At 42.1% G+C, this 13,955-nt stretch overlaps 1 protein-coding gene across 11 annotated transcripts in view; it reads left to right on the forward strand.

Moving 5' to 3' along the window:
* dab2ipb (DAB2 interacting protein b) overlaps nucleotides 1–13,955 on the forward strand; it is a 141,111-nt gene that overhangs the window by 93,872 nt on the left and 33,284 nt on the right. Inside the window, exon 1 of one of the 11 annotated variants that reach the window (XM_053853989.1) lies at nucleotides 6,119–6,606. The exons of the other annotated variants lie outside the window; for them this stretch is intronic. Within the exon in view, the coding sequence (XP_053709964.1) occupies nucleotides 6,383–6,606 (224 nt within the window). The 5' untranslated portion in view covers nucleotides 6,119–6,382. Of the gene's footprint in view, nucleotides 1–6,118; nucleotides 6,607–13,955 lie in introns of those variants that run through there. 11 annotated transcript variants of the gene reach the window in all.

Below are 13,955 nucleotides of genomic sequence, written 5' to 3' on the forward strand. Positions count from 1 at the left end.
TGTCAAGAGTTCATGGCCTTTTGACGATATGGAACATCTCATAAGCTATGAAGTGGCATCAGCCACTGGCAATGTTTATTGTTGAGGTAAATGCACTATTTCATCAGTGGTAAACAAATCTATGCGCGAGAGACTTGCTAGCTGACTGGATTTTGCATCTTCTCATCTGCCATAGAAGTCCGTGCATATCACAAACATCTGACTGCGGAGTATACAGTTAACTTCCTGAAGACACAACCCATGGTGGACCATTAGAAGTGTTATCGGATGTGGAAACATTTCACGAATACAAGTCCTAGATCAACAAAGATATGGCACCACGGATGTCGCCTTGCTGTTCTTTGTTTATCCTTCAGATGGCACCTCATGGGAGCTCACCATCTTTGCTTTGGTAAACACATTTGGATGTATGCTGTTAGAGTGCTCAGCTGGTGGCCCGACTTCTTTTCTCCAACAAAGCAGAGCTCGACTCCTGCGTGTTATTACTTAACATTCATTTCAATTTACATTTGTATGCAGTCGCAGTGCGAGTCATTTCTCTGGCCCGGAGGATGATGTTCATATGCATGAGTGAATGATTGAGATGCCTGATACAAATGAAACGTAGAATCAATGTGGTGCCCTGTCCTATCCAGAAGAAGAGGTTGTGAAGGATGAATGTAGCCAATCTATGTGATGAAGATTTCTAAGGAGTCAGCAAGAGAACGGGAACATGAGACGACAGAGGTGACAAAGCAAAACTGAGCCTAATAGAAATTGCTTATGCTCCAATTTGCTGTTTATTCCAGATGGCCACATACGTTACGCAATGTTCAGTGGATAGATGTGACTTTTTTCCCTGGTTTGGTGCAAAACTCAACAAGAAAGAGCGTTGTGGTTAGGATGTCTTTGTTATTCACATCAAGCTCAAGTACAGTGCCTCAACATCAGTGGCCTTAACATACAAATTTCACGTAACTCTGTTTTGATAATGCTAATAGTCTCGAGCTGCGGTTTTCGTTCAATCCATCTAGCACACGCAGCTGCACCAATCGGCCGTCTGAAGACTGTAATCACTTGAGCTGCAGTCAGGTGCTGCTTGTTTCAGATGACACCTGATTGGTTAAACAGTGTGTGCATCCACTGCGGCTGCTTCAGTAACAATTTGGTGACCTCTGGTCTAGAGTTAGGTTTAGGTTAGTTTTATGGGATTAAATGTTTTGCAGATCTCAAGGGTTATAGTCAGCATTTCTTGCTAGTTTAGCAAATCTATTTAAACTTTTGAAGACGGAGATAGCAAACTTCGCTTGTGCCGCAAGAAAACTCCTCAATTAGTCAGTTATGGTACTTTGTGAGATACAGTGGAGCTGAAGAATGACATTTGGAATCTTCTCCTGTAGTTCCCTTGTTGTCCTTCTGCTTTTCATTTGTTAGCTCAAGGATCTTTGGACAAAGGCATGAGTGACGAAATCATGTCTCCTATCTTTCACTCCCAGCAACATTGTAACCTAACTCACGTCTCAGTTGGTGTTTGGTTTTACGTCTATAAAATGCTCCGGTGTTGACATTAAGTGTAGGTTTCTTGGTACTTGTTCGTGTTGTTGTTGTTCATGGTATTTTGTGTTGAAGGGCAAATCCAGAGGACAAAGTGGGTGCTGGGGCCACAGCAAGCAAGCTACGTCATATCAACAACAACTAACTGTTACAGGCCGAGCACCGTGCGGTTCTCCAGCGCTCATCTCATGCTACCACAGCGTCTCAGAATGATTACTTCTGATAATTTCAATGACGTACATGGAGTTACAGTGAGCTGATGAAGTGGAGCATGGGATTTGATCGTGGGGGCGGGGTGGGGAAGCTGCCGGGTGGGTTGAAGGAGGAAGGGAAAATGTACTCTGTGAGGTTGTTCTGCCGTTGTTTTGGCTGAAGCTGATGGCTGTGGGTTACTTTGAAGACCTTCTATGTCAGACAGGATGAAAGCAGAACATATGGTCTTAATGGGATGGCATCCGTTGCGTCAATAATTTAATCACTCAATGGCGCTGTCCTAGCCCCAAGGCAGTCGTCAATAGAAACACAGAGTGTGTCAGCCTTTCACACAGTCCCCTCTTTTATGCTTGTTTAGTCTTCATAGCGTTCCTTTTGTGCTGGATCCTTCAGTACATGCCATACTAACATGGTGGAGTGAAGAGGGAAATGACCAAGCGGCGTCCACTTCAGTGGATGGTAAAGCAGGAAACAAGGCTCGAACACTTTCCAGGTCACTGTAAATAACCAGTAATTCACCACCAGGCTCTTATCTACTACTCTTATAATATATTTTTATTTATTTTTGCATTTATTTTCTGGACTCCTCCTCCCCATTCCTCCTTGTTACTATACTACTATATTAGCCCATTAAACCTATTTGCTCCCGCACAGGTTCCTCCATCTTAGGCTTTCTGAGTGAATACCTTTTTTTTTTTATTTGGTTGTTGCTTTTCAATGATTTTCTGTCTTCCTGTATTAACAATTTCTTTGAGCCAATCAAATTGAGAATCATTTTTTTTCTTTTGTTGGTCATTTTCCATTTTATGCAGATATTTTTGTTAATGTGAACTATATGTATTTTTCAAGTTTTCATATATTTATTTAATTTTTATGCTCTAGTCTCTGTAGACAGATGGGTCCATACTTATAATGCTCTTCTTTGATAACGTTTATAACATATATAGTTGTTCTTCCAAATCTTGGAGACGACAATGCTTCACTGCACACACACAACATAAAGGAGCCCACTGATATCTGGTACAGGCAACAAGAGGAAGATAGACATAGAGAGTAAGATCACAAGTGGAACATGATTTTTTGTTCATTTGTTTTACGATAGTGTAGTAATGATAGACAACAAATGAGGTACATTGATGTGGTAGATGCGGACATGATCAGTGTGACAATGGTGGGTAAACATGATTAAGTTAACTTGGAGGAGGCTGTCTTGCTGCGCCCGAATGGGAAATGTCAAAAGACAAGAGAGGGAAATGCTCAGAGTGGATGACATCATGAAGTTGATGTCATATGTCCAAGTCTGTCTGTGAGCCTGTAAACCCTGATTCAGATATTCATGAAAACCGCCACAATGCTTATCTAGTTTTTATGGCCTATGGAGTTGTTGTGTGGACCATTGATTTTAGTTGTTTGTCACTTCACTTCAATGCCAACTCTGGAGAAATTTATGGTAATATACTGTAACTTAATCCTGCAAAAAAAAATAACTTGGTTATTTTGAGGTTCAGTGACAAAATAAAAGGGGCAGAGAGGTTTAAGTCTAGCTGAAGAACTGGGGCAGCAGGAGTTTTGCTGAGTTACTATAATGTGGAGCATAGCCTGGAGTAAAAAAAAAAAAAAAAAAACAGGACTAGAAATTACATTTTGTTGAATCGGTGAAATCCCCCAAAAGCATTTGTCAGCGTTGAAGGGATGACAGAAACACTATTTTGAGCATGGTTCGTGGTCGCTTGAATAGCTTGAGCAATTTTCACTACAAATTGATTTTTTGCTTTACAAATGTTCGATCAAATCTATCTCAAATGACTATCTGCAAACGCCGCAACATCCAACTATAACCAATTTGACCGTCAGAATATGTGTCAAGACTGTCGCTGATAAACTATGCGATGGATGTTGACATCTTCACTCACGAGCTTGATACAAAGCTGGAGCATAGCCGGCTCCAATCGCTCTTATCAGTCTTGTCGGTTATTGCCTTCCTCATCCGCTGCCTTTTTTTTATCAGCATCTATATCTCCAGCGTATCTCACCCTCGCTCAATTCACCACCCACTGCTTCTGCAGGCTGATGGAAGTTTGCCTTGCATTCATAGTCATCATGCTATTTTTTGCTCTCTGCGCAGACAGGTAGTGCTCTACTTAAGAGGTTAGTGGCTAGCAAGGGAATAACTTCTCTGAGGTGAGGACTCCCCGGGAGACAGACGGCCACGGTCCCTCCCACCCCGTCTCATGATCGCTGTTGCTGTCTGCTGCTGCTTGCTTGCTCGTGACCTTGCACGCTCGCACACCCACATAGTTCTTGGCAAGAATTGACAAGCTTTTCAAACGATACTTTGTGGGGTTCTCATGATCTTTGTTGCCGAATAATCTTGGAGCTATAGATAGTGCCCTGTCATGTGACTCTTTTGCCCTCCGAAGAACACATTTCAACTCAGGAAGTGTGTGTAAGAAGGTCATTACGACCACAGGTGGGGCCGCAATGGCAGGTGTTCCATTCCCAAGTAACCTTTGGTGACATTGCCTTCTCAGTCATGCTCAATTTTTGGAATTTTTTTGATATCAAGTACCTTCATGTTTCTGGGGTTGACTGCTTTGTTGTGCTGAGAATATGTGATGACAGCACCACCACTTTTCTTCCTAGTAATAACTGTCACAAATAGTACAGAGGTCTTTTGTTCAAAACACAGCCATTCTTGAATTTCACAGTAACCTTAAACCATTCCCATGCTGTGGCATAACCAGAAGAATCCCACAACACACCTTGCATCCCAGTGACTGGGACATTATTCCGACTCAGACCAGAGGAATGAGGAAATCCCAAGTGTTTGAAAAAGCTTAGTTAAACTTTAACCAGCTACTTTCTTAGTCTGTTTCACTGTGATAAAGGTCTGGGATCTGAAATCCATAACACGTCTGATGACGGTTTTAGGGCTGGTAGACACGACTGGTGATGAGTAACACAACTACATCCTGCAACTATAGACTACATAAGGACCCAGATTCGAAACTACTGACTATCTCGTAAAGAGGCTCTAGCAGAAAACTATTTCTCCGACATATAGGTATGTGACGCAAGAACTGTTCTGACCCTTCCCTGACCTTGTTTTTACCGCAAATAAATTGTTACACATTAGAAGTGGTGCCACCACTGAAGTCTTTCTTTCTTACTCCACTACTCTTACATGTTACACGGCGTCACTGTTATTGGCTGTCATATGGCGTTGAAAGTGGGATGGCCACATAGAGTAGTGCCGGTATAAACACCGACCAAAACAATTGAACTGAGGAGATGTGCAAGACCTTCACCACACAATTCAGCATTCACACTAAGACAGTGCCTCCAGTGCACTTGATTTTTACCACTTCTAGTCAGACAAAACAAAGTGTAGAATTGATACTCCTCTGTGTCAAGAGAAGAAAGTTGAGGTAACTCCTGTATCTGTGGCTCATTTTTCCCCAGTTTTGCTTTTATGATCATGGTCATGGTTGATAAATGTCACATTTAAAGGACTGCTTCAACACAGTTTTTATTTTGTCTGAAATGTATAGCCGACATCTCGTAGCTGCTTTCCAACCTAAACACCTGGTCAGTCTGGTTTCCTCTCCCTTCTTGCTTTGTTATATATTCAGCCTTTTTGTTGTCCATTTTCTTGTAGTCAGTTTCCCACAGAGACCGCTGCTAACGGCTGAGCTATTGTTCACTGCTTGAGGGAGGGAGGAGGAGGCATGCCGACTTTCTGGCTGGCAACTCAGGGTCTTAGCTGGTGTGAGGAAAAAAAGGGCAGACAGATCTGACAAAGAAAGAGCCACTGTGTGTCCCAGGGACTGATTTGGGCTTCAGTGATATTGATTTAGTGATTTCTCACAGAAACTGGGGCTGAAAATAAGCTGCCTCTCTTCTTTATATGGGTTTATTTGTGCCTGGGGCTGTGTTCCGTGGTTTACTTGAACATGGTTGGATTGATGGTTGGCTTAGCAAGATGAAAACAAAGACTAACAATGTCGATGAGATTGAGCAGATGCTGTCACAGAGATTAATATTGTTGAAGTGGAGAAGCAGAAAATAATGTAGCATCGTGTGAAATTGAGGCAGTTGTAGCGTAGTGTGAGCTGCTTCTTGTGAGACCAAAGTTGTTATTGAGCTTAACTATATGCTGTTACTTTCAATTGTTGTTATCAAAGTGGTGCTACAATGCTACAGCTGCAACAACAACGTTTGCTTCTTAGCAACTTGTTGCCGGAGTTCCGATTTTTCAACTGATTTTGCCTAAAATGTGTCGCTGGATATGCAACCTTATCATCTCAACATGTAGCATCTCCGCTCTCACATTGTCGGACGAATATCTGTTGCACATAACTGCACCTCTGCATTGACTTTACCTGTAAATCAATCACTTTTGTTGTTAAAATTGCATTTGGGGTGACCATAGTTTAAGTTTTAGCCGCAGGGAAAAATAGCTTTTGGTAGTGATTTGGTCTCGTCCTTCACTTGTGTTCGCTTTACAGCTTGTCTGTTTCTGTTTAACTAAGAAATGACTGAGAGGAGACAGGTTTATACTGAGGGGTGGTATCGTCACATTGCGTCCTGTATGAAGTCAGTCAACGCAGGCTGAAAAACAGTCCTGTCTTTTTAAATGGTATGTAGCGAGGGGAGTGCTAGTAGCAACACACATCCTTTGGGAGTGGCGTGGTGTAGCGTAGAGGGCAGAGGCTCCAGCCGTGTTCCCAGAGACTCAAAAATAGTCAGGAAAACAAGGAAACCGGCTGCTGGGGCGGAATGCAACCCAACGGGAAATTGTGCCTTTTGGAGATTAAGCTCCACGACGATCGTTTGGACAATGTTTCACATTTTCAGCAGGTAGTATCTTTTCATACGTGACTATGTGACTCCATTCATTGGCATGGTGTGACCGGATAGTGTACGGCTGCATGTTGTGGACTAACAGAACCTCTGCATCCTCTCTGCGTCGACTCCGAAGATACTTCAAAACAATCCCCCGGCTAGTTTTGGAAGGTGAACATCATCACAGTCGAGTTTCGATAAAGAGATGTTGCAGGAGATGAGGATTAGTTCGGAGGGGAAGGTGCTGAGAGCAAAACAAGGACACGTTTAGACTTGAACTTGAAAACTATTTGCTGCCTGAGGCACAGCGTAGCCCAGAAAGCAAATAAGTTCCAAGTACTGTCAAAAAATAAGGAGCAATTAAAACAACCCTTTTTTTAAATGCTACTGTTAGAAGTGAAAGTTTTGGGATTTTACAGACCGAGTGGACTTAGCCACGTGAGTTTCAGCTGCGTGGGAAGAAATTATGTGCCCTGCTTTCTTCTCTCGTGAACTTGAGCATTTGCCCGTTTCTTTGTCCAACGCCACAGGGATGTTTGAATATTCAGGTCAAGAAGTGGAAGAAGAAACAAACGTTCTCGCTTCTCTTCATTTTCTGCATATAAATTCATTCAGTCCCCCGGCACTTTTGAGATGTATCAACTTCCCTAAAATGCCAAAAAGTTCTAGGTTTAATTCAGGAGGAATGAATAGCTGTTGTGTCCGGCAATGAAAATACATTCCAGTGTCAAAATAAGTTTATGGATGTATTTTTCAGTTTCAGTTTCATGCTAAATTGGTGGTGGTTTTACCCTTAGATACCAAAAGAAGTGTTACAACTCCAAAGCATCTTTAATGTCACTTTTCATCCATTGCCGATCATTGTGAATCATTGATAGTAGGCTCAGTCGAGGTAGGAATGGGGCACTGGACCACAAAGGTCAGGGGGAGCTCCAGGAAAGTGATTAGACGTCCGCAGACCATGGGTGACCAGTTGTGTAGTTCCACAGCGTCCTGCAGCAGCTGGAGCCACGGCGGTTTCCAGGACACTGAGTGCTGCCTCAGAATGCTTGCGTCACTGGGGAGAGGAGTGGGAATTGTGGGGGCGAAGAGAGACTTGGGGGTTTGTCAGCGATCTGACAGTACAAAGCTGCAGTCTAACATCTCTTCTGTGAGGAAATGCAATGTTTTATTCCCTGTGATTTAATGATGCGGGCTTCAAAACATAACAACACATTCAAGGTCTTTTAAGTAAGTGACTCCGGATCGTCTTTTCATCTGACAAATCTGTTAAATAATGATGATAGTTGGTTCATTATTAACTATCATTATAGGTTAATATGTGTTCATTAATGGGCACTTCAGGCTCTACAAAGTTTTATTCAGCATGCTAGCTCCATTAAAAGAGTTAGAACTTCTTTCTGCAATTGCATATCAGAATAAGTTCATAAACATGTTTCAGATCTATTATGCAGATGCGGAAGTCTCAAGCAGTTATTTCTGTGTATGTGTGGTGTGTGTAGATATGATGTTTTTCAAGTTATTCTGACTCTAACAAGAGCACATGCAGCATTCTATAAAAGACATTAAACCTGGGAGGAAGTTTGAGCGACCCGTTACACTATCAGATCTCTGTGTCTGAGTTATACAAATACAGAGCCCCTACATATAAGCCCCTTTTATACTACAACAAAAATTACAGGGATGAGCAGGAGTGTTCAAAATGACAGGAGCAATCCCAGTTTTCATTGTATGAGTGAGACCCGCTGTGATTTGTCTGACCTTCTTGGTATGTAGCGTCATGGAATCTACTTAATCTGTGACGTTCAGGGAATCATCTTCCCATTCTAGTAACTTGTGTTCATGTTCATGATTCCAAGTTCACCTCAACTAGCAACAAGTGATTTTCTTCCACTCACTGTGCATCACTATGAAGTGGGAACGTCACCTATGTTGATAGTAAACTAGTGATGTTAACATTCCCTGATGATTCCCTCAGACTGCAGCGATACTTAGAAGTGTGCGAGCTAGTGGATGAGCTGCTTATGGTATCAAAGGAGACATGACTCACCAAGTATTCCTGATGAATAACAAATATGTTCCAATAAGGTCCCTTGTGTGTCACACTATTGTAGTGTTACAGTTCCCAGATCACCCATCATGACTGGTTCCCGGCAATGTTGCTCATCATTAGCGTGACCTTTGACACCAGTGTTCGGTTGTTAGTGTGACCTTTGGCCTCATTATGCTTTATCAATCAGTGAAGTTTATTTTTGAATGAACAAAAAGCTACAGAGAAACAGAAGAAAACTGTGTTCGAACACATTAGAACAAAGGGTTTGTAAGCGCAGGAGACAAGGTGTGTTGGCTTTGAATGAAATGCTAATGCAACACATCTTTTATTTTCAAAATTAAATGTAAGTGCTGGGAGAAATGATCTCTGAAAATGGAGCAAAACATTGGCTTCATTTAAATGGATACTATATATATATATATATATATATATATATATATATATATATATATATATATATATATATATATATACACACAATGTCGGTAATTCCACCAAGCTTCTACAAACAATTTTTCCAAATTAGACATAATAAAGTCAGTGAATTTAAGATACATCAGATTAAAGTGTTTACATGTTGCTCAAATACATATAACACATTTGCAGTTTATACTGAACTGAATATTTTGCAGATGTTTCATGGGTTGAATTCTTCAACAGTGTCTGTTGTTCCACCAAGTCAGAGTCACCACAAACTTTATTCCAAGGAAGGAATCTTTAGCATCACTACATATATATATATATATATATATATATATATATATATATATATATATATATATATATATATATATATATATATATATATATATATATATATATATATATATATATATATATATATATATATACACACTTTTTGCTTTTGTTTTATTAATTTTCACATTTTAAATGTGGGGCCATTTTGTGTTGAAGTAAGCTAGTTCAGCTTATATAGAAGCCTACATCAGAGTCTACACAGCTACCATGCTGTTGAACCAGGTGACCAGGTGGTGGGTCATAATCTTTTTACTGTGACTGTGCCTGGTTTTATCTCATCCACCCGTCTCTATATGATTCAATATCAACTGCAACTATCCCCCACATGATAGAATACTCACCAAAGTACTCTGCAGCTGCTTGTAGTTTGCTTTGGCAGCCAGCTGCTCTTCCCCTCTCTGCGCATGACCTCAGCAACCAACCCCATCCAGCCGGCTCCACAGCAGCTCCGTGTTGGACTCCTGTAGTGAGCGCCCGAGCAGATGTTACGGCGAATTATCTCACAGCCTGGCGGGTAAAGCTGTGCTGTAATCAAACATCAAGCCTACATGTGTGTCTCAGAAGACGACTTGGCTCCTGGGCTGGAGTCTTAAAAAAACACCTGATTTCAGTAGCGGCCGTTTTCACAGGAATGTTTGTGAGTCAGACGTCCCAGTGGACTCGAAGCAAAAGAAATGCCTGGAGGAAGTGCACATTAAAATTCCAACTTCCTCTTCTCCTGCTTGTGTGTCCCATCCTTAAAAGCTCTCTGGAAGAAAGAGCGTCTTTGTGCGACGGATCTATGAGTTATTGCTCACGTCCATCTCTAGGTCTAATGAGTCCCGCACAAAGGACGTCGCACGTCACCTCGGTCATCTCTTGCCGAGCCTGAAGGCGGACACTTGCTTCTCTTTTGCCTCGCCTGCATCAGGGCTAAAAAGAGCTAAAGCTGTCGACCCTTCAGGAGCTGCATCTACTGGACACGCACAGTCATGTGCCCACTCATGTGGTTGCGGTTTGGCCAATAATTATCAGGGAAATCTCAGTTACACGCGAGTCTTTTGTTCCCTCACCAAAATAAAAATAGCCCTCAAACACTTGCCATCGCTCGTGCCATGCCTCAAAGTCTCATCCTTCTACATCCAAACTACATTTTTGTCCAGGAAGACAATACTTGGTGTGAAATTCAAATGTTATGACAATGTTTTTGGCAATAATTCAGTTAAGTCATGCAATGCAGGGGTTTCACCGGCCCCTTACAGGAGAACACAGTCCCTTTGTCATTCATTACGCAGATGAAAACAAAGTCTGCCATTTGTAGTGGAGATCATTTATAGTTCAAAGATTTCAACCTTCCACAGACCTTAAACTTTGGCCAAAGACAAAATGCGGTCAGGCGATAGCTTATCGTCCACAATGACAATTCTGCATCTCACGATAAATTTGATAAACACAACCCGGCATCAGTTAGGGACCGTCAACAAATTCTAAGGTGGTATTAGTGAAATATTTAATAAGGCTTCAATAAGTCACATACAAGTCACATATAAGGACCCATCAAAGCACAGTGCATTCGACTAGTTCAAGCAACATTCAGAGCAATGAGTGCTTCCTTGAACCAACAATAGGAAAGTAGCAATGAGTAGGACGATATCCATCTCCGGCCACTCAAGCGTCCAAACCTGCGAGCGTTTAATCATCTCCAGAGGATTTCTCTCTGCGTTTGGCCAAACACTGACACCGAATAGGTTTTTCATATCTGCCGGCCGGATGTTCTTGCCAGTCTGATTGGTGTTTTGGCTCGGAGGCCAGAGGCGGAACGTCTGCCGTTCCGCTCAGCTCTCCACCGTTCTGCACCAGCAGGAACTGACAGAATCTACTCTGTCCCTTCAATCTTGTTTGTTTTGATGTCCTTCCCCATCACGCATCTGTGTTCCCACAACTGACAGATGGTATGTTGACGCACCATTGTCAGTTTCAGCACCACCTGAAATGTAAAAGTCCCCATTCAAGCAGAAATTCACAGTTTCGTCTGGTTGGAAGCCGTCAAAACTTGAAATGAAAAAAAAAAATCATGCACAGGTTTAGCATAGCATAACATTCACCACATGCATGAACCTCAGTCATTGTCTTGTCTTGTCTATGTGCTACATAAAGACAATGTCTCTTCTCACCACGTGTCGAAATCATCAGATCTGAAACTTTGTCTCCAATGTTTTGTCCCTGTTGTATTCTCATATACTCATCTCTGACCTTCACCTTCCTAGTTATTGTGTGCATCAAATGCTTATCACTAGTTTAAACGTGTTGTAGTTGGCGGGAGCTCCACGATTATGTGTTGTGTTAGCGCCGGGTGGTAACTACACTTCAGGCAGCTTTAGCCTGGAATTAGCTGGAGGCCTCAAGAGTAAAATATTTAGCTTCTGTGTTATGTAAAAAGCTGTAATGACGGTCATTAGTGTTTGTTATTGCGGTAATGTGAGTAGTAAACGCAACACAAAAGAGCATTAGGTGAAGATTAGCCCTGCCGCGCTCGCACGTGGACTCCATGTTGTTGTGATCGTGTAGCAACAACGGAGGTTGTTGCAGCAACTGCAGCAATGTCAGGGCTCTGTTATTCAGATTCGCAGTACATTAAGTCCCGCGTGGTGCAACCAGCTGGCAAGGGAGTCGGTTTCTTAAAGGTCTGAGTGCTCTGACGCCTGATCAGGTGCACATTTCAGACTCTATCAGACAAGCTATCGAACCGGCTCTCTTTACAGAGCAGGAGGGTGTGCTGGCGATATCCATTTCTCTCATGCGCCTTTCTAAGTACTTCGTCCTAACTGAGTTTTTATTGAACCTTTAAAGGGCCCAGACCTCAGACAGGTTTGAAGACAAATGCTTGTGAGCCTCAGTGGTCAGCACGTAGTGCTGGACGGGGACACTGGGAGGTTTATGTCACTGTGGATATATGAGATAAAAACATGTCTGCAGCGCATGATTTGGAGGAAGAAAAAAATATTCATTAACCCAAATTCCACTCAATTCTTCTACTTGAATGTATTTGCATAAATACGCCTGAAGCAAACACCTTTCGCACGTTCAGCCTGCTAGAATATGATTCAAGCCCGTGCAACGTTTTAATAAACTGAAACTAATGAGAGTCATTAAATTTCCAGGATAGAATTGGGAGTGTTCCGGATTGTGTAGGATGTCGCTGAGGGCCAGCTCTGCAGAACTGGTGTATGAAAGGTCCCTTCATCTCCTCATCGACTCTTGACTCTCACAATTAAAGTGAAAGAATTCCAAAACATTCAAGTTAACCAAAAACCATCATGTACATCGATAGCCGTTTCTCTGGTCTGCAATATCCTCTTTATTTGCTTGTACGTCTTGTTTTGATGGTCAACTTTTTTTCTTTTTTTCCAGTAATAATATGTTCGTCTCTGGTAGCCATTTTAGTTGCTGTTATGTCTTTGTTGTCTAAATAGGCAGCACTTTTGTGATGTCTCTTTTTTGCTCTGCATTAAAATGGATGACATTACTTTACAAATTATTATGACTAGAAACACTGTGTGTGTACTTACTAGAGCTCTTGTGGGGACCTATTCTTGTTTGCTTTGTGGGGACATTTTTGCTGGTCCCCGTGGGTCTATGAAAAGATCAAAATAACTGAGTCATTGTAATTGGGTTCAAGTTTGTTTTGGAGTCCTGGTTGAGGTTAGCCATTTGTTTTGGATGGTTTGGTTTAGGGGGAGAGGCTGAGGAAAGCATAATAGCAATGAGAGGTCCCCACAAGGACAGAGATACAAACATGTGTATGGTCATCCACTAAGGCAGCCCGAAAATGCACCACGACTGAGGACAAAGAATGTAGAAAAAATGATGTTTCGTGAAAGCAGACATTGGGAAGAGGAAATGGATCAAGTTGCCTGTTATAGATGTCATACTGTTGTTCCGCTTCAGTCATCCATCACTTTACCAAATACGATCGCAAGTGAAGTTTCATATTTGATGATCCAAATTAAAATTATATAAGACGTCGGACATTTTGTCGCACTGCAAAAATAGATAACGAGAGATGTCAAAAATGAAATAAATCCCTCGGCCAGCCTTAAATAAGCTGTTTTCTGCTCGGTTGATTCAAACAGATGTTTCTGTGCATCTGTTTCTGAGACAAAGACGCACCATCATGCCGTTTCTTACAGCACAGATAAAGTTCCCATCCCTTCCTGTCTGATACTACACCTCCCCACCAGTCCTCCCCTCCTCTCCGCCCACCTCACTGGCTCGCTGTTCTGCCCGGTACCCAGGCAGCCAATTGCAATGCAGAAGTGGATGCATAAAGATTTGCTGCGCGGCTGCGATTTGGATTAAACTGGTTCGGAGGCAATCAATGACGTGGCAATCGAATGTGATTTATAGATACGGAGTCGTGTGCGAGGGGGATCAGTGTCCGCTTCACGTGGCTGGAGGATTTGACAACAAAGCTTGGAATCATTTAAAAGAGGCTGCCGGCTGCTGCTAATCTCTTATTTCCCTACTGGATTGTTTTCTTTTGAATCCACATCAACACCGTGGTGTGGGTTTT

The sequence above is a fragment of the Synchiropus splendidus genome, chromosome 1, assembly GCF_027744825.2.
Source record: "Synchiropus splendidus isolate RoL2022-P1 chromosome 1, RoL_Sspl_1.0, whole genome shotgun sequence".
Classification (NCBI taxonomy): domain Eukaryota; kingdom Metazoa; phylum Chordata; class Actinopteri; order Syngnathiformes; family Callionymidae; genus Synchiropus; species Synchiropus splendidus.